The sequence below is a fragment of the Budorcas taxicolor genome, chromosome 13 (assembly GCF_023091745.1).
Source record: "Budorcas taxicolor isolate Tak-1 chromosome 13, Takin1.1, whole genome shotgun sequence".
In the NCBI taxonomy this organism is placed as follows: domain Eukaryota; kingdom Metazoa; phylum Chordata; class Mammalia; order Artiodactyla; family Bovidae; genus Budorcas; species Budorcas taxicolor.
The window spans coordinates 40446516-40471870 of record NC_068922.1 but is presented as its reverse complement, the minus strand read 5'-3'; the positions used below and the strand labels follow the sequence as shown (position 1 = coordinate 40471870).

General features: G+C 43.1%; 1 protein-coding gene across 2 annotated transcripts in view; it reads right to left on the bottom strand.

Moving 5' to 3' along the window:
• The window catches only part of XRN2 (5'-3' exoribonuclease 2), a 66552-nt gene extending 41594 nt beyond the window's left edge, over window positions 1–24958 (bottom strand). The window contains exons 1-13 of one of the 2 annotated variants that reach the window (XM_052650527.1): window positions 24839–24958; window positions 11128–11255; window positions 10934–11045; window positions 9407–9518; window positions 7704–7762; window positions 7538–7627; window positions 6688–6760; window positions 6497–6547; window positions 5874–6031; window positions 4603–4677; window positions 4378–4511; window positions 4221–4278; window positions 4030–4137 (exon numbers count right to left, since the gene is read on the bottom strand). In XM_052650527.1, the coding sequence (XP_052506487.1) occupies window positions 4030–4137; window positions 4221–4278; window positions 4378–4511; window positions 4603–4677; window positions 5874–6031; window positions 6497–6547; window positions 6688–6760; window positions 7538–7627; window positions 7704–7762; window positions 9407–9518; window positions 10934–11045; window positions 11128–11255; window positions 24839–24913 (1233 nt within the window). In that variant the 5' untranslated portion in view covers window positions 24914–24958. Of the gene's footprint in view, window positions 1–4029; window positions 4138–4220; window positions 4279–4377; window positions 4512–4602; window positions 4678–5873; window positions 6032–6496; window positions 6548–6687; window positions 6761–7537; window positions 7628–7703; window positions 7763–9406; window positions 9519–10933; window positions 11046–11127; window positions 11256–24838 lie in introns of those variants that run through there. The other variant, XM_052650528.1, reaches the window with a different exon arrangement.
• Between the last annotated feature and the right edge of the window lie 397 nt (window positions 24959–25355).

Below are 25355 nucleotides of genomic sequence, written 5' to 3'. Positions count from 1 at the left end.
TTTAAAGGAAGACCCCAGAAACCTAGGTACATAATGAAACTAGGCAATAGACTGCATGTTCAAAGTGCTGCTTATCAGAACTACACATGGCTAGAGGGCATTCTAAAATGGGTTTATATACAATTTAAATGGTTCCTCTTAATTTTTTTTCAGATAGTTTTTAATATCATTTCAGGGAAGAATGTAAGAGTCATGACAAAGACCCTTGGTTTTACCCTGGAGTGAATAGGCTGGCAGTATAAAGAAGATACACATAAGTAAGAAAACAATTCTTTAAGTTGTAGCTGAATATAGTTCATAATCAAGATGAAAATTTTAAAAATTCAACAGGACAATTTAATAATGAGCCTCTATTACCTAAGAAGGGCTGGACAGTCCCTACCCTATCACATGTGTGGCATGTGATAAAGAGAAGAGTGGGGCTCCAGGCAAACACTACCACTCAGATGCTCCCCCCAATGACCACCACCAAATAGACCCAATGAGAGAAGGAAGAAAAGACAAATGTCTGCACTGCTTATTCTGGCTCAGTTTAACTCACAGGAAAGGGTCCAATCTGCCTTGATTCTTCCCTCATTTTTGAAATCTTGCCATGGTTTCAACTAGACAGGATTTAGAGCTGACCTTGCTTCCCACTAACCGAGTCATTCAAAGGCGTCCTTCCCCAGAAAGCATCCCTCCCATGCCCATGCCTGAGTGCCCAGGCATTGAAACCGCAGCAAAGGTGCCCACAGCAGGTATTATAATGACCATCACCCTCCTCTTGGCACTTCCACCCTCCAAGGCAGTACTGCCACCCCAAGAGAACACTTAACAAGATGGGAGGTTAGCACTTTCTGCCAGGAGGGGCTGAATGCCAGATACATGCTGACTGACCACTTAAAACCTCCTAAGATCCGAACACCACCAATTTCCCTAACCACGCTCTGCTTGCAGAGTTAACGAGCCGTCTCTTATCTGACTCCTCCTTCTGAAACCACGCTCTTCACCTCGCTGCCAGGACACCACACTCACCTGTTCTTTCACTCCTACTGCTGCCTTCACTCAGCCCTCCTTCCACCCTCTGAAAGCTGCTGCTCCCCTGGGCCCAAGACCTGGACCTCCCCACTTCTCTGCTCTCATAGCAATAATCACCTAGTCTCATGAGTCTCCAACCAGAGCCTCTCCCAACTCAACACCCCCACCTATGTGTCTCAACCTTGACATGTCCAAAACAGAATCGCCACCCCCATCTCTGCATCTCCCAGTCTTCTCTTCACAGCTACTCAGACCAGACCATTTTTCGGTTGTTCAGAAAAAAGTGCCTTGGAGTCATGCTTGATACCTTTCTTTCTCTCACACCTAGGATTTAATCCCTTAGCTGATCCCACTGGTTCTAGCTTCAAAGCCTATCCCAAATCCAACCATCTATTACCACCTTCACTGCCACCATGCTGGCTCCCGTAGCATACTGCAGAGGAGCCTCTTAATTGGGCTTGATGCTTCTGTCTCTGCCTCCACACAGCAGCTCGAGCTAATGTTTCCTAGTTCGTGTCAGACTTTGTCACTTCTATACTTCAGTGATGCAGACTGAGAGCTGAAGTCCTGCTCATGATCGAGAGGGTTCTACCACATCCACCACCTTTCTGACCTCTTTTATTCCCTTCCCTTTGCATCCTCTGCTCCCACACAGGCTCCTCGCTGTTTTCAACATCCCATAAGTGCTCCAGACCAGAGCCTTTTGGTGGGTGATTCCCTGTGTCTGCAGTGCTCTTCCTGAAAATATCTGCATGGTCCACTCCCTGACATCAGCAAGGCCTTCTCCAGCCACCTTTCCTTGGGCTGCGACCTCCTTAGACACTTCGTCCCCTGCTTTAACTTCCTTCACGGCACGAGTCACTCTCTCACACCCTGCATACTACACTTCAGCTTTGTCTTAATTATCCATCTCCCCCAGAAGAATGTCAGTTCCACGAGCTCAGAAGTTCCATCTATTTTTTATTTTGTTTTTTTGTTGTATCACTAACCCTCAGAATACAAATATTATCTGGCACGTTGTAAACAGGAAATGTGTGCTGAATAAATGAACATTTGCAAGATACAAGGCAAAAATCAAAACTAATAAAAAAGACATTTCTGACCTAACTGTTCAATTTTAATAACAAATATCGATAGACTCCCATTCTACTATTTTGCTCTTTTTAAGGGAGGCAGCTACATAAGCAGATCAAGTCTACCTGGACAGGACCTTACTGATATTTCATCTTTTTCTGTGTTATGAATTCCTTTGGAAATCTGTCAAAAGCCATGGACACACGTTCCTGGAAAATATATACACCCAGATACTTTTATGTTGAATTTCTGAGGGTTCATAAATTTGTCCAATACAATGCCTAACCATACCAAAAAACATAACAAGTCACGGACACCAACAAAGACTCAGAGCTGTCAAACGCCCTCTCTGCCAGGCCAGCTGGAAACTATATGACTTACTGAAGTCTGAAGCACTTTGGTTTCTATCAAATCCTACACATCCCAGTCTAATGCCAAATACCATCAATATTTAACACTGCAGAGTCTGCTAAAGTCACAGGAAAAGACCTTTCTAACATGCGATTTTATACAGTAACACACAATGTGTGTCGTTTATTTCTTCCGCATGAACGGCAGCAGTGCAAGCGGAGCCGCCGTGACGGTTAAGACTCGTTACAAGTGGCTGTTCTGGTGGGTGTGTCATACCTCACAGTGAGTGAGTTCTGCTCTCTGAATTTTACATGTGAAGATTACCAAGTACCAAAGGCTTTGAAAAAATGCCTACAGTCCACCCACTGTTATACAAAATGGTACCCATGCTTCTAAAGAAGAGGCCATTAGCTACAGTAACACAAAGTTGAGGAAAACACAAAATCTTGTCAGATACAATAACATGTCTTAATCTTTAAGGAGATCAGGAAGTTATGAATCGATATTATGTTGCAATCTGCTCATAAAGATCTGTAGCACTAAGAAGCTGAAGGGTCTCCTCCGCTTCCTTTCTGCTCCTCTCACCCACTGGTGGCCTCCCTCCAGCCCACTCTGCCTCCAGGCTGCGGCCCCTCCCTCTAGCCTGAGGACCAGGGGCCCATCCATCCCACTCTGACAACCTCAGGCAGCACCAACAGCTTCGCCTCTCTCCAGGGGCTTCCTCCCCCAGCCTTACCTTCTCCTGAAACCTTCACACTCCCACAGACCCCTGATGGAGGCACTTTCCCACTTTATAAGCTCCCAGGGATGTCAAGTTTCTGCTCAAGACAGGAACGATCTCCCATCTGCTCATGGTTCTCAAATCTCCTTCTGAAGGACTTCTGACCTGAGCTCCACATGGATCCATCTGACTGGTTTCACAGACTTCTCCTCTCAGGTGTCCTGTGACCCCTCAATCGCAGCACCTCCAAAACGAAACGCATTTCGACCTTATCTCCACCCCCAGGGGGCTCACTACCTGGGTGAATGGCTCCAGCAAACTCACCACTGCCCATGCTAAGACTCACCCTATCACACGTTACTAATTCCAAAATGCTCTGCGACTTTATTTCCTTCTTTCACGCCCACATTTCTTACACCAGCTGCAACCCTCTTCCTCAGCCAATGCAGTCAATCCATCCCAGATCCCCTATATTCTGCCACCAGAGTACAGAGTTGCAAAGTCCAGAGCATACACAGTGCCTATAAAACACGGCAGCCAGCAGTTCAATTCCAGCATTCTTCTAGCTTTGGAACCCTCATTTCACGGCCCATTGATTAGGCAGGTATTTGGATTTATATCTTACTTGAGATTAAAAAGAGAGAAGGTACAAAGCAACTCACACAGGGTGCAATACATAATTCCACACAGCAAGCATCACAGCCTTTATAAAATTGTCAGAGCACTGACCACTCGTGATCACACTGGTATTTGATACACTACATTGATTCAACAGCGCACTCAGAGAGGTTAAGAGGACAATCACAGGATCATCACAGCCTATGAGAGACAGGAGCAATTGAGCTACTGCAAGAGAAACACTTTACCTCATCATCCTTTCTTTTTTTAAAAATGCTATCCTCAACTTCACCAACTGCTAACATGATCATCTGTACTCTCTGCAGATTGACATAACCACTTTCTGTAAGGTAACCCTGTAAGTGATAAAATACATGTAAAATGACCTTCTTACAAAAGCAAACACTTCTGTTTTGAAATTATTCAAGAGTGAACTTACCCCGGTTTTGTGTACCACATTTTTGTATATGTTAACCAAGCGGTCAATGGCACCTTCCCTGCCATCAGGAAACAAACATCAAGCATTAGGACCAGACTGCATGGAGAGGCCAGAGGGCTAAACAGGAGCTTGAAGACACAAGCTCACACGCACACACCTAATCTCTAAGGATGGCAGGTGAGGAAGGAAGTCGTTTCCCACAAAGAAGCACATGAAGACCCAGTCGTCGATGCTCCTCTCGACGTCAAACGTGAACGGCAGGCTGGCCATGGTGAGCTCTCTTTCCAAATACTGCAACCAAAAAGGAATGCTGTTATTAAAGCCATCAAATAGCAGTTGGCTTACTATTAGCGCACCGATGCCAACGGTCACTGCCACATACCTCACGGAGAATGCTGAGACGAAGGAAGATAAACTCTCCTTCTGCACAAGGAAGGCTGTCTGCCAGTTCATCGTGCTGTAAGAAAGGGGGTGAAGACTCAACATATCTACTGTGAATCTTGGAACTTTCTTCATTCAAACAAATAGCACAGCTTTTTCTAAAGGAAGACCCATTTTAACATTACAAGTATTAAATAAGAGCAGAATTTACCAAACCATTTTAAAAATTAAAATTACCCACAATCTCAATCACACCTAGACCAGGGGCTGAGTGTTCAGATGCACAGTCATGTCTGAGTCTTTTGTGACCCCATGGGGCTTACTAGCTCCTTTGTCCATGGGATTTCCCAGGCAAGAACACTGAAGTGGATTGCCATTTCCTCCTCTAGGTGACCCTCCCGACCCAGGGATTGAACCCATGTCTCCTGCGGGTCTACACTGGCAGGCAGATTCTTTACCATTGAGACACTGACTGAGCACACACTCGTTTTTAACAGAGGGCGAGACGCTAAATATTTTAGCCTGTGGAGGGAGACATGTATGGTTTCTGTTGCATATTCTTTCATGGTTTGTTTTATTTTTACAACCCTTTAAAAACAAAAGACCCTCTTAACTCATAGGTCGGACCTGGAGAGGTGTAGTGTGCCAAACCCTGACCTACACCCAACCAACATTAACATTTTAATGTACATGCCTCACCCTTCTCTGTGATTATGTATACTTTTTACCAGTTTTCACTCAACACGTCTTTTAAAGAGGTACCATCTTCTTAAAACAGACATCCTTTAAAATGGATATAAATGGTTTAAATGGATATAACCAAGGGAACTCATAACAGGGAGAAACTAGGAGTTACTCAAAGGTATCAAGAAGTTTAATGTACTTGATTTACAGTTCCTTTTAAGAAGAATAACCGAACAAATCACATACAACGGGCATTATTACCTATGAGACCTCAGCCTCGTGTAAATGTAAGCTGTGCTAGGAAAGCAGGGAGGAGAAAGAATCTGACTGCATGCAAGGTTGTGAATGTGTGTTTATGGAGTTTGGAAAGATACATCTCTATGAGGGGTAACAGAGCAAGTAGATAAAAAAAATCAAACCAACCAGTCTTCTTTTTATCTATTTTTAAAATGAGGCATTTATATACTTAATGCCATTGAACTGCACATTTAAACATGGCTAAAAACTGGTAGTTTGTTATGTATGTTTGATCACAAAAATAAAACTGAAAAATATTAAATGAGGCTACTACCATCCTGAAATTCTTACCTTTCCCTTCTTTTCTCTTGGCAAACCTTCACAGTCCTTGACATCATGTCCAAATTGATTACAAAGACCACAGGGTTTGGGTTTGTTTGGTTTGAATTCTTCTCTGATAATGGTAAAGTTGGGCTCATGTGTAGCAAGGCCAAGCATAATGAGATCAGCTATCAATCAACAACAACAAAATACCAAACAGTGAGCATTTCCAGAAGACCCTTACTGTAACCAAAGGCAAGATATCATAACACAAGACAGCAAGGCAAAGAAAAGCCCAAAGGATCACACAGAGAGCAAAGCTGAAAAGCCTAAAACTTCCTAGTGGCCAAGAACACGACCTCCAGAAACATGGGCCTAGAGTGTAACTACCACTCAGAAGTCAACACCTGGAAACTTTCCATTTTAAAGATATACGACCATATTAAAAAGTTGAAAAAAAAATAAAAATAAAAAATCAAGATAGGTGAATATTAACCACAGATTAAATAACTCCATACTAGTTCTCTCTCAAACATAAAATAAGCATGGCATTTTAGAATTTCCAGGCAGCCATGAATAATTCATGGACACACCAATCCATGGACTCGCTACTGTTTAACCCAAGAGATTCGGATCCCGGAGAAGAAACTTACCATCTGCTCCACATAAGCAGTGATGAGTGTTTGGGTCATGGTTAGGCTGGGCTAGAGAAAAGGGAAATATATATTTATGTAAACAGATTTCATACTACAGGAATATCACATTTTACCAAACATTTTCTACACAATGGCTTGTCTTTTTTTTTTAATAGAACATATAATCAATATTTATATATGAATTTTACCTCTTTGTCTTCTAATATAATCCATGATTTTATGTTCCCCTTCACCAGGAGCACTAGCATCAGATAAAATAACCTGTAAAAAACAGTTTAAACATTTTTAGTTCATTCCCAGTTTTCAAGCTCAAAAATCAACAGAACTGAACATTTTAAATAAACTGGGATAATTCTATTAAAATAGTGTTACTAATTGGAAATTTTTCTTAATAAGGTGTGTGTTAGACATCAAAATTATTTCACTAGTTAACTGACTACTTGAAACAGAAAAAATGAAATTTTGGGGTCAAACTTAGCCATTAGAAAAACAGATCAGTTCACAAGTTTCTACTCTTCACTGCTACTCAAGTATACAGCACTGAGCCACACAAGCCCTGAGAGTAACTGGTAAGAGATACCCATTAAATACAGAGTACCACATCTAATTAACAGGGAAACAGGCTTATGAACCCAAGGTTATATAAACATTTTGCTTAAATTTTACTTAAATACTCAGGAGCACACAGCCATTCTTTAAAGGCAGGCCCATGACTTTTATCCTGCTGTATTTTGATTTCTAACAACAGAAATTACTTTCATATATATGTATTTTAAATCATGAGTCCCATCTTATGGCTTCACAGCAACGGTAAGAGGACAAAATTGGCACTGAGAGAAAATTCGGCTGCCGGTCACTGGACCATGCAAGGCACCCCATCTCTAATAACCCTAGAAGCTTCTCTTTCCTCTAACAGTCAACCAGCATTTCATGGGGGGAGAAAAAGACAAATAATGTCAGTCCTATCAAAGGACATGACTTTGACATGACTCAAATTGTCTCCCTCATCTTTTTGAAGTACCAAAATGTGAAACTTACCGTCAAATTTTTCCACCCAGGGTCATTATTTAAACGATCAGCTATGTAATAGCGAAGGCATTTAGCAAGATTGTCCATGAACTCAGTTCCCTAAAATGATAGAAAAAAATAAATTAACCTATCATTTAAGAGTTAGCAATAGCTAGCAAAGTATGAGACTACTTACTGGTGTAATACAGTTGCTGTCAAATCTTTCTTTTATTTCTTCTGGAGGAAGATAGCCACCTAGAGAAGAAGGGGCAATGCTTTGTTCTCCCCATAAACAGTGAGGTAAGTTACTCAATATTAGACCAGAACAACAAAAACAGAAAGTTGAAATATAAAGAAAGAGAAGTGTTGTCACCTGAGGAACAATGTTCCCCCTTTTCGAAGAAAATAAGATTCCTCCCCTCGAATTACATGAAGCTGCTTTAACATGACTGTCAAACAACACATGGTACACAGAATATACTCTATTGTTATGTAAAAACAATGATATTCTTCCTAATGACCTAGCACGCACACATGCGTACGCGCGCGCGCACACACACACACACACACACGCACAGGGTAGAGGCTCTAATCCCAGTAACAGTTCTTAAGATGAAGGGGCCCAAGAAAAAACTAAAAAGCCAAGTTTATCACAGCTTTATATCACTAGAGCGATTTAGAAATTCTATTTTTTCCTCTGTATCACTGAAAAGCCTTTTCTTAAACTTCTTCTAACATCTTCAAGAAAAAAAGACATCTTTAGAAGCAAAGACAACCTGTTATAAATACAAACAGTAATCAGAATATTAATTACAAGCTGTTAAAATATGTATGTACTTGCACACTTGCAGCAAATTAAAAAACATTAAATGCACTGTAACTACAAGCCTCAGACAACTACACTACGCCTCTTTTTCCACCTGCCAGACACAACATCCTGAACCAATAATGGTGGCTCTCCTAGTCTATCACTTTGCCTCAGGTAACACAACAGAGAATGAGACACCCTGCAGGCACTGAGCTTCACCTCACCTCACCCACAGGGGTCTTCGGAGAAGCAGTCCCAGGGGATTAGCACCCTGGTCTCCCTCCTCTCTGAGTCGCAGCCAACTCCTGCCTCTGGACCCATCAGGCCTTAGACGGACTGCAAAGATGACCCCATTCGACCCCACAATGGGGTCCTTCTTGAACTGAGGGAGCTCTGGGCACAGTGAGTGTGCACGATCCCAGGACAGCCTAGAAACATGGTGCCATCATCCCAGGCCTCTGCATACAGATTTGAGTGCTACGGAGAAGCAGCAAGCAAGCCACCAAGACTGATGGGAGGAAAATGCTTACAGTACTGCAGCTTCCTAACAGCCCCCACAGCAAAAGGCAATAAGAAGCACTTGATGTATTTCTAGTTTATAGACAGATGAAACTGAAGCGAAGGGCTGCACTCGCCCTGACAGAAGCTGACAATTTGCTCTCCCTACATAATTCCTTCCTTTTGTCCACAAGTTTCCCTGGTGGCTCAGCTGGTAAAGAATCTGCCTGCAATGTGGGAGACCTGGGTTCAATCCCTGGGTTGGGAAGATCCCCTGGAGAAGGGAAAGGCTACTCTCTCCAGTATTCTGGCCTGGAGAATTCCAGGGACTGTATAGTCCCATGGGTTCGCAAGAGCTGGACACAACTGAGAGACTTTCACTTCCCTTTTACTACACAGAAACGAACAAGCTTATTAAAGGAATAAACGATTCTATTAACTACTTTTCCTCAACAGTAAACATAGACTTCTCCGGGATATCCTGGGATCCTAATTAAATTAAAACCCTACCTACTTGTAAGGAGAAGGCACCAGCCCTGCCCCCTCCACACAGTTTGTGTAACACATCTAAGCCCAAGGTGCATGCTCTTTACCTTTTGCCAGTATCTCTTCCCTGACTCGCTGCTTCTCTATCGCTGCTTCCATGCCTTCTTTGGATGCTCGGAACCTCCTTGAACGCTGCTGGTTCATTTTAGCGCGCGGTGCCTGAAAATGGGTATTTCATATTCACATACTATTTCAAACATTTACAACTATATTTGTACATTATTTTGAACCAGCTACTCTTACAAAAATAGCACACTCAAATGGAAAAGCTAAGTAATACGTCCAAACAATCCTTTCACCACATACAGTAGAACCTGAGGGCTTAAATTTGGACCAAAACCCTTAAACGCAGTGCAGTCAGGTGAACAAGCGACGTGTCAATAAAAGACAAACCCCCTATGAGGCCACAGCACTGAAGGCCGCACAGCTCAAGGGCGGGCCCAGGACAGTTCCACTGGGCTGCAATACTTTCAGGCACCCCAGATGGAAAGCTCGCTTTACTCAGAGACTCAGCACAGAGAGGGAGTAGTTGCCACAGAGCCAGGATCAGGAATACCTTCTCTGAGCCCACAACTAAAAGGAAGAAAGGGCTCCAAATGGGATTCACAAGACCATAATTATCACCCTGTCTCTATAATAAAGCACAGCGGGTAGAAAGAGAACACTTTATCTTATATCACTCTAACCAAATGTAACTTCAATAGCACTGAACTGGGTTTGGAAGGGACTCTCAAGCCTCCTGTCTGCATAAGCTATTTCATATTCTAAGCTATTTAAACAGTCCCCTTTCCTGTAAAATGAGACCACCTAATCTAACTCTTTCAAGCACTACAATCTACATTTATTATTTTTAACAACAAAAAAAAGGGGTACAGACAAGAATGGGTACATATCTATAAACATTCAAATGTGCACATAACTTATCCTTGACCCAGCAGAAAAACACAATGGAGTACAGTGAAAGGGCTTCTGCAAGAAACTTAGCTAACGTGAGCTGTAATCTGCTCTAAGAAAGACATACTCCTGCTCCCTTTACTTTTTTTTACTATACTTTACTTGTAGCTTAAGTTTTCAGGCAGCTAAGATTCTTTCCTTGAGTAAATAGAAAAGTTAATCTTCTCAGACCCAAAGCTTTCTGGATTTTCAAAATTATTTCATTCAATACTCTTTAACTTCTCAAAAATAAATAAATAAATGGGACAAAGGCACACTCCTCTCTATTGCCTCACTGCCATGTAGCACTGCCCACTCCATGCCCCAATGCCCTGCATGAGCTGCTGATGCTCGGGAAGGCCCTGGGTAGCTCACCTTACCCGTCTACCCCTGCCTCTGCCCCTGCAGTGGTGAGCCCTTTAAAGCCAGGGCAGCCACCAACACCCCCAGGACCTCACCGGCTCTGGCACAAAACAGGCACACTCACAAAACACAGCTGAATGAGAGGCTGAAAGATGAGGCTTTCTTTCTCAAACTCATTATCGTCAATCATTCTTCACTTAGCTTACTTTCATTCTAGACATTGGGAACACAGCAAAAACAAACACAGGGGAACTGATTTTAACTGATTGAGCACTTACCACTCCATCTATTGCCATGTAGAGAAGCCGTCTTGGTCTGACAATACTGAAGAGTCTGTCAATGTACTCAAAGATCGCAACCATCATTTCATCCTCGTTTTTTGGTGCTGGTCTACAATGACAAGCAAATAGTGTAATATCATATAGCACTCCTCTGTGACTTGTGCTATCAGCGACAAAAATGGGTTACGTACTTGTCTTCAGGATGCGTACAGGGGTGGATGATTCCATTCATATCCAAATACAGATTATCAAACTCCACATCATTGGGGTTAGGCTTACTGGCATCGACAGGAATCTTTACACCATTGCATTCTTTTGGCTATGAGGAAGTGATAATTAATAGTAGTTTGGTTTGACTGTTCAAGTCTGAAATTGACATATCCTAGGCTCAGTATGAACCTGTGCTTCATTTCTGAATTGGAAATAAAATACTTTTAGTCATCTTTAAGTTACAAGATAGGCTATTTTTACTCCTTAAAGCTTCCAGCACGACAAGTTACTCTTGACTATGTGGGGGATAGTGACCAAATTCCCAAGTCATTCAGCTGTGTAAGAGAGAGACCAGGGAGCCTTCCCAGAATTCTCTTCCTTACCGCCCATTTCAACTTAACCTGAAAGATGCCTCTCCATGCCACATGTTCTCACTCCTGCTACCAGCATCAGGCATCACTTCTCACCCAAAAGACTGGCCTTTGGATGGACTGCCCCACTTCCGGGCTCTCTTTTCTCCAGCCCACCCTCTATGCTCTCAGTTTTCTTTAAGTACAAACGAGGCTGTCTTCTCTTGCCTGCGTCTTCCAGTGCCACCACAGCACGTGCAGATCCACAAGCCTGGCTCTTACCAGCCCTCGGCCCTGCCTCAACGCTGCTCAGGCCACCCCACCTCCCCTGCTCCCAGAAGATGCCCTTCCATCTCTCAACACCTCTGTTCTCCTTCTCCCTCCTGACCAAACTCCTTCCTGACATCTTATTCATTTTCCAAAGTCTAGACTCAGACCGAATGCCACCGTGTTATCACAGCTGAACACATCCCCCCAACAAATTAACTGTTCCTCTTCCATGTCCTCACAATTTTTCTTATTCTGTGTTTTTCTACTTGGTTTGTCATTCTAACCCCCAATTACACTGCAAGTTCTTCAAAAGGTAAGGACTGTGCTATACTCACTCCTGGAGACTCTCAACTGTATTTTTATGGTAAAGCATTATCTTTCTTTCTGCCAGAGCTTTAGCAAATGATAAGAGCTAGGCTTTTATTCTTAATAATAGTAAAGGCACTTTAAAAATAATACATGCAAAGTATCATTTAAAAAAAAAACTGTGAACTTAAAAACCCATCATATACATGCTACCTCATGGATGAACCTCAAAAACACTCTGCTAAATAAAAGCCAGCCACAAAAGACCACAAAAGATCCTATTTACAAGATTCAGAACAGACAAATCTTTAGAAAGAAACAGGTTAGCTTCAATCTGCAGTGGGGGCGGACAGGAGGAGAGGAGATAGGAAGTGACTGAAAATAGTTACAACATTTCTTTTGGAAATGAGGAAACTGTTCTAAAATTAGGTAATGGCGCTGGTTGTACCACTGCAGTCATACTAAAACGCACTGAACCGTATCATTTTAACGGGTGAATTATATGATACATATCTCAATAAAGCTATTTTTAAAAGATATAAAGACAAAAAGTCAATGAGAAAAAAAAAAAAACAGGGCCCACAGAAAGGATTGATGAAACTGTGGCACAACCATACGGTGGAATGTCTGACAAAAGTACATTCCAAATGTACAAAAGTAACAATCAGTACAAATGTTACAAAAGTAACATCCAGCTAGATGGTCACCAGTATCTTAAGCCAAAAAAGCGAAGTAAAGAAAAACACATACTGTACACCACTTACAGAAAATTATAAACGAAACAGTGCTAGGCATTGTTCAGGGATGAACAGAAACTACAGAGAAGAGCAGATGAAGGACGAACACCAATCTCAGGACAGCGGTGATCCTCAAGAGAGGAAAGGAATGAGATTGGGCTTCAATTTGCATTTCTAATCGGGAGAAGTGGGTGTCAAAGAAAGAGGCTATCAGAGTTCTGTGCAGACACCCTGTGAATCAGGAAAGAGGGGCTTGATCAGAAGCAGTGAACCAGAAGGAAAGCGAGTCAATTTTAGAGGTATATCAGGGAAGATCGTTTGATGACTCCCAAACAAAAACAAGCTCTATAAAGGCAGGAGGCTGTGCCGCTCCACTTGCTCTACACTCAAGGTCCACACCTCCCTACCTCCTGAACCAAGCAAACACCACACTCAGGAGAATCCAGACCCACTTTCTTTATGATTCCCAAGAAGTCAGACAGTTAAGTATTTTTGACTTGTTGACCTATGACCTCAGTTGCAACGACTCATTTCTACCTTTATAAAATTAAAGCACCCCTAAACAATATGGATATGAATGAGTATAGGTATATTCCAATAAAGGTTTATTTATAAAAACAGTAGACTGCTGGCTTGCTATATTGCAGTTTTTCAACAAATGCTGAGGGTAGCTGATGAGTTTCCACTTCCCCTGCCTAGAAAGCAGAGCCTAGGGAAGAAGGTGTAGGCAGGTCCTGATTTTGAGAAAAGAGCGCCAGGCATTCCCAACAAGAAAGACACACATTTTCCTCTTGGGAGTCCTAAGGATATCTTCAACACGTTAATTACATAAACCTAGAGTTTCTTTCTTCAGGAGAAGATTCTCAACAAAGGAACTCACTCTTCAAGAGCCTGGTCATTAAATACAATGTGAGTGTATCTGCTGCTGGATTCGAGAGATTCTTAATCAAAGAGTAGCTACAAGGAGAGCTACTCTGAACACGAAAACCAATTCATCTCAAATAGCTTTTCATTATCTTTGGGGGTTTCCAGTAATAAACTGAGTACACATCGCAGCCTTCCCTTTCCATCCCCGGGCCACGTAAAAGACTAAAAACATCCCACCACCACTACAGAGCTGTGCTGGAAAACCAAGAGAAGAACCGTCGGTGACTGGTAAATCACAGGGGATGCCCGAAATGTGGAAAACTGACCAGAGGGCATGCCTCAAATATGCAGATGTGGGAGAATCTGAGGGCACCGGGCCCACAAGGGGCCTCACGTAAGAGCCTCTGGAGGATCCAGAAGCAGCAGCAGCAGGAACAGTCCAGCTGGTCAAACCTAGCACTCTCCCCTCCGCTCACCGTCTCAGGCCCCATGAGGACCAGGCACCTTGAGACCGTTATTCCCAAAAGACAAGGGTGCTTGCGGAGGAAGGGCAGTCAGCACCCTGGCTGATGGAAGGCTGGCTGTCAGGCCAGTCCTACCCCGCAGGAAGCCCACTTCTCCATGGCCCATGGCACGAGGAGAGGAAGAGCTATCTGCAGACCAGACAAGGAGCTAAGAGATCAGCCTGTTTCTGCACAGGATGATAAAGAAGGTATGTGAAAAAGTAAAGATGGTCCACACACAAATAGTGACTGTATAAAAATACACTCCACAGGTTTTCATGCAAAACCCCTAACATAAACTCCACACCAACCTGCTATTCTAGTCAACGATATACAACTTTCTGGCACTTCACATGTAAGGTAGAAACCCCAACTATCAGTAATATTTAAGTAAATGCATTTTTTGTGTAACCCTGCACATATTTCACAGCAGCAGAAAGAACCCCCCTGCAACCCAGGAGACGGAGGTTTGATCCCTGGGTCGGGAAGATGCCCTGGAGGAGGGCATGGCAACCCACCTCAGTTTATGGTCTGGAGAATCTCATGTACCAAGGAGACTGGTGGGCTACAGTCCAAAGCATCACGAACAGTTGGACACGACTGGGCAACTAAGCGTGCAACACACGCGGACACAGAAAAATCGGACTCATGCCTGAGGTTCTGCTGCAATAAGAGCTCCCTCCATTTAATGAAACTGAAGTGAAATCAAAGTGGCTCAGTCGTGTCTGACTCTTTGCAACCCCATGGACTACACAGTCCATGGAATTCTCCAGGACAGAAAACTGGAGTGAGTAGCTGTTTCCTTCTCCAGGAGATATTCCCAAACCAGGGATAGAACCCAGGTCTCCCACATGGCAGAAGATTCTTTACCAGCTGAGCCACAAGAGAAGCCCAAGAATACTGAAGTGGGTAGCCTATCCCTTCTCCAGGGGATCGTCCCAACCCAGGGGTCCAACCCAGGTCTCCTGCATTACAGGCAGATTCTTTACCAGCTGAGCCCCAGGGGAAGTCCAAGAATACTGGAGTGGGTAGCCTATACCATCTCCAGCAGATCTTCCCAAAACAGGAATCGAACTGGGGTCTCCCGCATTGCAGGTGGATTCTTGACAGATAACATATTGTAGAACTTGGTTTTAGATTTCCGTTAAAGCAGCTCAGAACTTCAGAAAGACAAAACACAGCTGATATTTTGGGGACAAAGGGTCACAAGGCTACTGAAAATTTTAAATTACAGTATTCTGGTTAAAAATTCAGGCCATAAATTTTGAGGTAGTTGCCAAATAGAATGAACGGATGGAGCCAAAGCAAAAACAATACCCAGCTGTGGATGTGACTGGTGATAGAAGCAAGGTCTGATGCTGTAAAGAGCAATATTGCATAGGAACCTGGAATGTCACGTCCATGAATCAAGGCAAATTGGAAGTGGTCAAACAAGAGATGGCAAGAGTGAACGTCAACATTCTAGGAATCAGTGAACTAAAATCGACTGGAATGGGTGAATTTAACTCAGATGACCATTATATCTACTACTGTGGGCAGGAATCCCTCAGAAGAAATGGAGTAGCCATCATGGTCAACAAAAGAGTCTGAAATGCAGTACTCGGATGCAATCTCAAAAACGACAGAATGATCTCTGTTCGTCTCCAAGGCAAACCATTCAATATCACAGTAATCCAAGTCTATACCCCAACCAGTAACGCTGAAAAAGCTGAAGTTGAACGGTTCTATGAAGACCTACAAGACCTTTAAGAACTAACACCCAAAAAAGATGTCCTTTTCATTAGAGGGGACTGGAATGCAAAAGTAGGAAGTCAAGAAACACCTGGAGTAACAGGCAAATTTGGCCTTGGAATGCGGAATGAAGCAGGGCAAAGACAATAGAGTTTTGCCAAGAAAATGCACCGGTCATAGCAAACACGCTCTTCCAACATCACAAGAGAAGACTCTACACATGGACATCATCAGATGGTCAACACTGAAATCAGACTGATTATATTCTTTGCAGCCAAAGATGGAGAAGCTCTATACAGCCAACAAAAGCAAGACCAGGAGCTGACTGTGGCTCAGATCATGAACTCCTTATTGCCAAATTCAGACTTAAATTGAAGAAAGTAGGGAAAACCACTAGACCATTCAGGTATGACCTAAATCAAATCCCTTATGATTATACAGTGGAAGTGAGAAATAGATTTAAGGGACTAGATCTGATAGAGTGCCTGATGAACTATGGACGGAGGTTTGTGACACTGTATAGGAGACAGGGATGAAGACCATCCCCATGCAAAAGAAATGCAAAAAAGCAAAATGGCTGTCTGGGGAGGCCTTACAAAGAGCTGTGAAAAGAAGAGAAGTGAAAAGCAAAGGAAAAAAGCAAAAATACAAGCATTTGAATGCAGCGTTCCAAAGAATAGCAAGAAGAGATAAGAAAGCCTTCTTCAGCAATCAATGCAAAGAAATAGAGGAAAACAACACATTGGGAAAGACTAGAGATCTCTTCAAGAAAATTAGAGATCCCAAGGGAACATTTCATGCAAAGATGGGCTTGATATAGGACAGAAATGGTATGGACCTAACAGAAGCAGAAGATATTAAGAAGAGGTGGCAAGAATACACAGAAGAACTGTACAAAAAAGATCTTCAAGACCAAGATAATCACGATGCTGTGATCACTCACCTAGAGCAGGACATCTTGGAATGTGAAGTCAAGTGGGCCTTAGAAAGCATCACTATGAACAAAGCTAGTGGAGGTGATGAATTCCAGTTGAGCTGTTTCAAATCCTGAAAGATGATGCTGTCAAAGTGCTGCACTCAATATGCCAGCAAATCTGGAAAACTCAGCAGTGGCCACAGGACTGGAAAAGGTCAGTTTTCATTCCAATCCCAAAGAAAGGCAATGCCAAAGAATGCTCAAACTACCGCACAATTGCACTCATCTCACATGCTAGTAAAGTAATGCTCAAAATTCTCCAAGCCAGGCTTCAGCAATACATGAACCGCGAACTTCCAAACGTTCAAGCTGATTTAGAAAAGGCAGAGGAACCAGAGATCAAATTGCCAACATCCACTGGATCATTGAAAAAGCTAGAGAGTTACAGAAAAACATCTATTTCTGCTTTATTGACTACCAAAGACTTTGTGTGGATCACAATAAACTGTGAAAAATTCTCAAAGAGATGGGAATATCAGACCACCTGATCTGCCTCTTGAGAAACCTATATGCAGGTCAGGAAGCAACAGTTAAGAACTGGACATGGAACAACAGACTGGTTCCAAATAGGAAAAGGAGTACATCAAGGCTGTATATTGTCACCCTGCTTATTTAACTTATATGCAGAGTACATCATGAGAAACGCTGGACTGGAAGAAGCACAAGCTGGAATCAAGATTGCCGGGAGAAATATCAATAACCTCAGATATGCAGATGACACCACCCTTATGGCAGAAAGTGAAGAGGAACTCAAAAGCCTCTTGATGAAAGTGAAAGAGGAGAGTGAAAAAGTTGGCTTAAAGCTCAACATTCAGAAAACTAAGATCATGGCATCTGGTCCCATCACTTCATGGCAAATAAATGGGAAACAGTGGAAACAGTGTCAGACTTTATTTTTTTGGACTCCAAAATCACTGCAGATGGTGACTGCAGCCATGAAATTCAAAGACGCTTACTCCTTGGAAGAAAAGTTATGACCAACCTAGACAGCATATGCAAAAGCAGAGACATTACTTTGCCAACAAAGGTCCGTCTAGTCAAGGCTATGGTTTTTCCCGTGGTCATGTATGGATGTGAGAGTTGGACTGTGAAGAAAGCTGAGTGCCGAAGAATTGATGCTTTTGAACTGTGGTGTTGGAGAAGACTCTTGAGAGTCCCTTGGACTGCAAGGAGATCCAACCAGTCCATTCTGAAGGAGATCAGCCCTGGGATTTCTTTGGAAGGAATGATGCTAAAGCTGAAACTCCAGTACTTTAGCCACCTTATGTGAAGAGTTGACTCACTGGAAAAGACTCTGATGCTGGGAGGGATTGGGGGCAGGAGGAGAAGGGGACGACAGAGGATGAGATGGCTGGATGGCATCACTGATTCGATGGACGTGGGTTTGGGTGAACTCCGGGAGTTGGTGATGGACAGGGAGGCCTGGCGTGCTGCAATTCATGGGGTCGCAAAGAGTCGGACACGACTTAGCTACTAAACTGAACTGAACTGAGTATTTTTTCACGTTGCATGTCAGCTCCATTTTTATAAGGTGTCAGTCAACAAGGACTACTAATTACCACGAACGTTTACAGAATACTTAAAATGGGACAGGCATTGTTCTCAGGGCTTTTACTCATGGATTATTTTCCTCTCTCCTCACAACAACCCTGTGAGGTACAGAGCATCTCACTTACTAATGAGAACACAAATGCTCAGAGGGGTTAAGTGGCTTTCCAATGCCATACTTCTGTCAAGTTCAGAGACCAGGATTGAACTCAGTCATGTGAATTCATATGTCAGCCTGATTAATTCCAATTTCACTAGATTCATCATGAACTTAATGAACACCTGTAACGTGCGTCAAGGAACAGACCAGAACTATAGGGGACACATAGTATGCTGATGTGTAAACCTGATCTTCACTTGCCCAGAGAGCATACCGGTGAGTTGGGCTGCCAGCATGATGGCATGAGGACTTCTGCTCACCTGCTCTCCAGATGAACTAGTGAGAATCTTTTGAAAGAGACAGAAGCATTTAAATTTAAAGCCTTTGGAAACAGTCTGGAGGCAAAGAGAACCTAGTCAAGAAAACCTTTGAAAATTCAGAACTCACTTCATTTGTGACAGAACGTGGAGAAATTCACACCCAAGGGCATTCTCAAGAACTCTGTAAGTTGTGGCGAAAAGGAACCGAGAAAAGAATCAGAGACCTAATGAAGATACAGCGTAGACCACAGACAGGCTAGTCTGTGGGAGAGAAGTAGGGTTTAAGAAAGCTGGGAGGAGCCGCACTCCAGCTGGGGTTAGAACAGATACCAGACATTAATCTCAGAGGCTAAGCCTTGCAGGTGTCACTGCATTCGTCTATAACACTTCTGTGGAACACTCAACAGACTATATACATTCTCGACTGCATGTGCAACATTCTCTGGGATAGACCAATCGCTGGGCCATGAAACAAGCCTCAATGAATTTACAAGCAAGAAAGTAATACAAAGCATGTTTTTCAACCACAACAAAATAAATAAAAAAGAAAAGTTGGCAAATTTGTAAACATGGGAAATTTAACAACACACTCACGAATAATCAATGAAGAAGAAATCAGAAGGGAACTCAGAAAGTGATTTAAGATGAATGAAAAACAAGATACGACATGAAAACTAATATTGTAAAGCCCAAAAGCAGTGTTCAGAGGAAAACTTATAGCTGTAAATGTCTGTATTAAGAAAGCTCTCAAGTCAATTACCTAACCTTCCAACTTGACACTGGAAGAGCAAAATAAAGCAAGCAGAAGGAAGAAAATATATATGAGAGAAAGTGACACAGAATGAAAAGGACAATTTTATTTAAAAAATCTATGAAACTAGACTTCCCTGGTGGCACAGTGGATAACCCACCTGCCAATGCAGGGGACCTTCGAGCCCTTATCCCGGAAGATCCCACGTGCCACAGAGCAACTAAGCCTGTGCGCCACAACTACTGAGCCTCTGCTCTAGAACCTGTGAGCTGCAAGTCTGAGCCCTTGTGCTGCAACTACTGAAGCCCATGTGCCAAAAGCCCAAGCTCTGCAACAGCAGAAGCCACTACAACGAGAAGCCCACACACCACAGCTCGACAAAGCCCTCACGCAGCGTTAAGACCCAGTGCAGCCACAAGCAAACAAATAATCTATGACATCAAAAGTCAGTTGTTTTACAAGATCAACGAAATTGACAAGTCTGACCAAGAAAGAAAAAAGCAAGGTGGGAAACCTAGATTTCACTGCAGGCAAAGAGCACAATTCTATACGACGCAATGCTAAGAACCAGACACAAAAATATCTCCACTTTTACTTGGATATATAAACTACCAAAATTAACTTATTAATCAGTGCAAGGCACTATTTGAAGCTGTTAACTTGGATTTACTGACTCAATCCACACAACCACCTTGTGTGGTGTACATACAACTGGTCGTCTTTATTCACGAATTCCAAATTTGCGAACTCATCTGCTCACTAAAATTTTGTTATACCCCAAATTAATATTATTGCAATCTCGAGGTCATTCACAAACACAAGCAGAATGGAAAAATTTGAGTCCACCGACACACACACTCCCAACTGATGTTAAACAAGGCAGCACTCTGCCCTATGTCAGCTCTCATATAAAAATGACCAGAGCATAGACTGTAGGAATGAAGTTGTGAAATACAAGAAACTCCAGTTTGCTTATAAATATGGCATCTAAAGGTTTCCAAAATCCTGAAAAAAAAAAAAGAAATTGATACATGCTGAACAAGGATGAATCCTAAAAACATTATGTGAAATGAAAAAGTGAAATACACCAGACACAAAATAACAAATATATGATTCCACTTACATTAGTTCTTAGAATAGGCAAATTCACAAGACAGAAAGTAGGTGGCAGGGGAGGCAGAGAACTGTTATTTAGGTGAGTACAGAGTTTCCATCTGGAATGATGAAAAATTTCTAGATATGAATAGCAATAATTTGGCAAATTAACTCCCATGTATATAAAAAAATAGTACACCATGACCAGGTGGGGTTTATTTACCTGAAATACCAGACTCATGTTAACATTTAAAAATCAGTGCGATTCACCATTAAAAAAAAAAAAAAAAAACTAAAAAAGAGAAAGCACAGCATGAAGTATAATTTTATAACAGTATAGTTTTAAAAACTCTAAGAAAACGTAAGAAAAATCTCAGTGATCTTGACTTTGACAAAGATTTCTTAAACATAACACAAAAAGCAGTAACACAGAGAAAAAAGAAATCAGGCTTTATTAAAACTAAAAACTTTTGCTCTTCTTTGCATGAAAAAGGAAATCACAGATTAAAAGAAAACGTTTACCAAAAAATTCAATATGTAAAAAAAGTCTCTAATTCAGTAAGACAATCCATCCAACTTAATAATGGGCAAAAGGGACTTCGCTGGTAGGACTCTCTGCTTTCACTGCTGTGTGTCTGGGTTCAATACCTGGTTGGGGAACTAAGATTCCTCAAATCTCATAAAAGGAAAAAAAAAAAAGTCCTTGCTCTTAAAAACGGGGGAGGAGGGGAGATGTGAACATATACCCAACTCAAGAAGATTCATGGAAGGCAAATAAGCACCTAAAGAGATGCTCAGCATCATCTGTCATCAGGGAAATGCAAATTGAATTCTCACTGCAATAACACTGCACTAGAATGGCTAGAACCAGAAGACTAACCACACTCAGTGCTGACAAGGAAGTGCAGACCTCTCATACACTGCTGTTGCCAATAAAACAGTACAGCCTCTTTAGAAAACAGTCTGGCTAGTTTTTTCTTTTTAAATAATCAAACACCAACATACAATGCAACCACTTCTCTAAAGAAATGAAAGCATGTCCACACAAAGATCTGTATACCAGTGTTCACAGTTTTTCTTAATAGCCACAAACTGGAAATAATCCAAATGTTCACCAATTGGGTGAATGAAAACCAATCCGATGAACAAAAATCAAAATGTAATATATGCACAACATAGAATACAATTCCAAAATAAGAAACTATTGATACAAGTAGCAACATGGAAGACTTTCAAAATAATTACTCTGAATGAAAGTAACCAAGTTAACTGAGTCAGGTTTTTAAAAAAAAGTACCGATTGTATAATTCCATTTATATAAAATTTTAGAAAATGAAAACATCAATAGAAATAAATCAGTGGTTGCCCAAAGATGGACAGGAGGAAGGAGCTGGGGGAACAAAAAGGAGCAGAAGGAATGTCTCAGAGGTGATGTTCATTACCTTGATTGTGGTGATGAGTCCATGGATAGACACATGTCAAAATGTATTAAATTGTACACTTTAAAAAAGTGCAGTTTGTTCTAGGTCAATTATACCTCGGGGGAGGAGAGAGAAAAGAAAAATAACTCAACTAGGAGGACCAGAATTCAGAGTTCAGAGGACGAAGTGAAAGGAAAACGGGAAAAAAATATAAAAGCATTCCCCATAACTACAGAACACAAGCCTCCAGACTCACAGTCAGCCAAGCACTGATGAAAAGGAATTAAAATTTAAAAAAAAAAAAATCTGTAACTAAGTACACAGTCACACAAGCTTGTATTATCAAGGATAAAGCTCTTTTCAAAATTCAGAAAGAAAAACAGATCAACTACAAAAGAGTGAAAGCAAAAGAACATAGAAATTAAGAGCATGGGCTTCCTGGTTTTGACACAGGCTCTGACATGCATTAACCACATGACCATGAGTACATTACGTAAGCCCCCTGTGCTTCAGTTTTCTCATCTGTAATAAGAAGCAAGGGGAGGAGGAGAAGAAATAGTTACATGGTTGTTATGGGGATTTAATAAATTCATCTGTGAAATGCCTGCTGCTGCTAAGTCGCGTCGGTTGTGTCTGACTCTGTGCAACCCCATAGACGGCAGCCCAACCGGCTCCTCTGTCCCTGGGATTCTCCAGGCAAGAATACTGGAGTGGGTTGCCATTTCCTTCTCCAGTGCATGAAAGTGAAAAGTAAAAGTGAAGTCACTCAGTCATGTCCGACTCTTAGCGACCCATGGACTGTAGCCTACCAGGCTCCTCCATCCATGGGATTCTCCCGGCAAGAGTACTGGAGTGGGTTGCCATTGCCTTCTCAGGTGAAATGCCTAGTACCTACTAAATACTGCATTTAAGTGTTAGCCAAATAAAAAAACTGCATTAACATTCAACTTTTCATCAACAATTTTGGATGACAAAAATCAAAAGAACAATGCTTTCCAAGTTCTGAGGGAAAGCAATTTTCAAACTCAACCTCTGCCTAGCTAATGATTACTCATGATTACGAGGGAAGAATGGACTTAGAAAACTCACATACTACAACAGCACTTCTTAAGAACTCAAGTAAGAACAAAAACCAAGAAAGATGATTAAAAACAGTACCTCCAACTGCAGAAATTTTAAATAATATCAAGAAGCAGCTTTCCAGCAAGGCTACATAACCAGGTGCCACAGCAGCAGAAATACAGACTTCAAGCAGTCTCCGATTAGAAAGAGGACTTGATAGAATATCTGATATAAGAACTGGATGGGGAACCATGTACAGTGGAAAACAGACAACAGACAAAAAGACAAAAGTAGCAGAAAAGAAACAGAATCCTAGTACACAACCTAGATCTACACAGTGACAATACTCACCAATACTACTTGATTTTTCAGCTTTTAAAACAAACTTGTATAGCCAAAGCCCTGACAATTTAATCCTGGATGCCAACAAGGAAAAGAACACAGCAGACAAGCTTGGCATGAGGAGTAAGGACAGCAGGGGTAGAAAAGTTAATACCTAACCTCAGCATGTGAAGGGTCAAGCGGTACTCTGTATAGGAGACGAAAAAGGAAACAAAAACAAAATTACTTAACGCTATAGTTTATCAGTAGAAGAATAAAAGCACTGATTAGGGGGTGGCGTGGGGGGCGGGGGCCTGTACAAGTGACCACTCGTAACACAGCTACAACTCAACAGATACATCCAAAAGTAATACATCAAACATAACCATGACACTCAGAGATAGAACCAAAAATAAGTTTAAAGCAGTTATCCCTTCAGAGCAGAAAGGAGGTAAGATATAAAGTTAATAAAAGTTTTAAACGCAAAGGACATGAGCATTGTTTCCACAGTTTCTCTTTGAGAAAAACACAGGCGGTACTGGAAATTTCATCAGAACCATCAGTTTCGGTTTCTCCTCGGACAGGAACTAAGCAAGGTCAAGATCTCACACTGAATGAAGCCTGGAGACCCATCTACCTGTCCAAAACAAACAAAAACTAAACAAACAACTTTTCCCCCTTCCCCCACAAAAACCCTCACTAGCCTAAGCAGAAAGTTCCCAGTGTCGACTGGGCACTTCGTTCTAAAGCAGGACATCGTGTGTCCCTGAACCTCCCCGATCTGGAAACTGAAAGCACGGGTACCAAATCGAAACCGGACGGAGAAACCTGGAAACGACCAATACGAAACGCCATGAAACCAAGAGCAAAGAGGCGTAGCACCGATCGAGCGCGCCCAGGAACCCTGAAAATGTCAAAGGCGGGCTTGGCCCAGCAGTCAGGCAACGAGGGAGGGGCCCTTCGCGAACTTGAGTGCTGTCCGAGATCTTCCCGAGGCACTGCTCTCCCCTCGCGACCCCTGACACGACAGCGATAGACTGCCTCTCCCCGAGCCGAAAGCCTCTCAGGCCGGCCGACCCGGGAGGAGACAAAGCCGTGGGCGGGGTCTGCCGCCCAGGAACCCGCGGGCAGCGCAGGGGCGGCCCTCGCACCGCCCGAGCCGCTCCCGGGCCGGGAGTGCGAGCGCCCGCGCCCCCGGCGGGCGTCGGCCCGCGGCGACCGGGGAGGCAGCGGGCGCGGGCCCCGCGGGCCCCCGGAGGACCGCGGCCTGCACGCGCGCCGGGGCAGAGGGGTGCTCTAGGCGTCGGCGTGGCGGCCGCCTGGCGCCCCCTCACCTTCTCTTCCACGCAGTTGACAATGATGGACGGGTACTTGCGGCTGAGCCAGCGGAAGAAAGCCGGGACTCCCATGGCGGCGGCGCAGCTGCGGGCGGCGGCCCGGCCAGCGAACGCGCGGTAACCAGAGAGACGAGCCGCGGCAGGCACCGGCTCTTCCGCCCACGTGCGCCCGGCGACCGGAACTTAGGTCACGGCGCCGCCGCCGAGGAGACAAGGAAGGAGGTGCCGGCTCGGTGGGCCGGGGCCGGAAAGGGGCGTGGCTAGTGAGCGGGTGGCCCGGAGCAGTGGCCCGCGTGGCTCGTAGTCCTCGGCCGCACGGGACTCGGAGCTTCCCCAGCAACCGGCGACCCTCGGGCGGGAGCCCTGCGTTCCAGGCTGCTCCAGGGGAACCTTGGCGGACTGGTTTCCTCCTTCTCACCCACCTCGATTCATGTATAATCTAATCATCCACACGCACTCGTTACTTCTGCTTCCTGCTTTCTCCCGATTTTATGCCACAGTATGAATCTGGGTT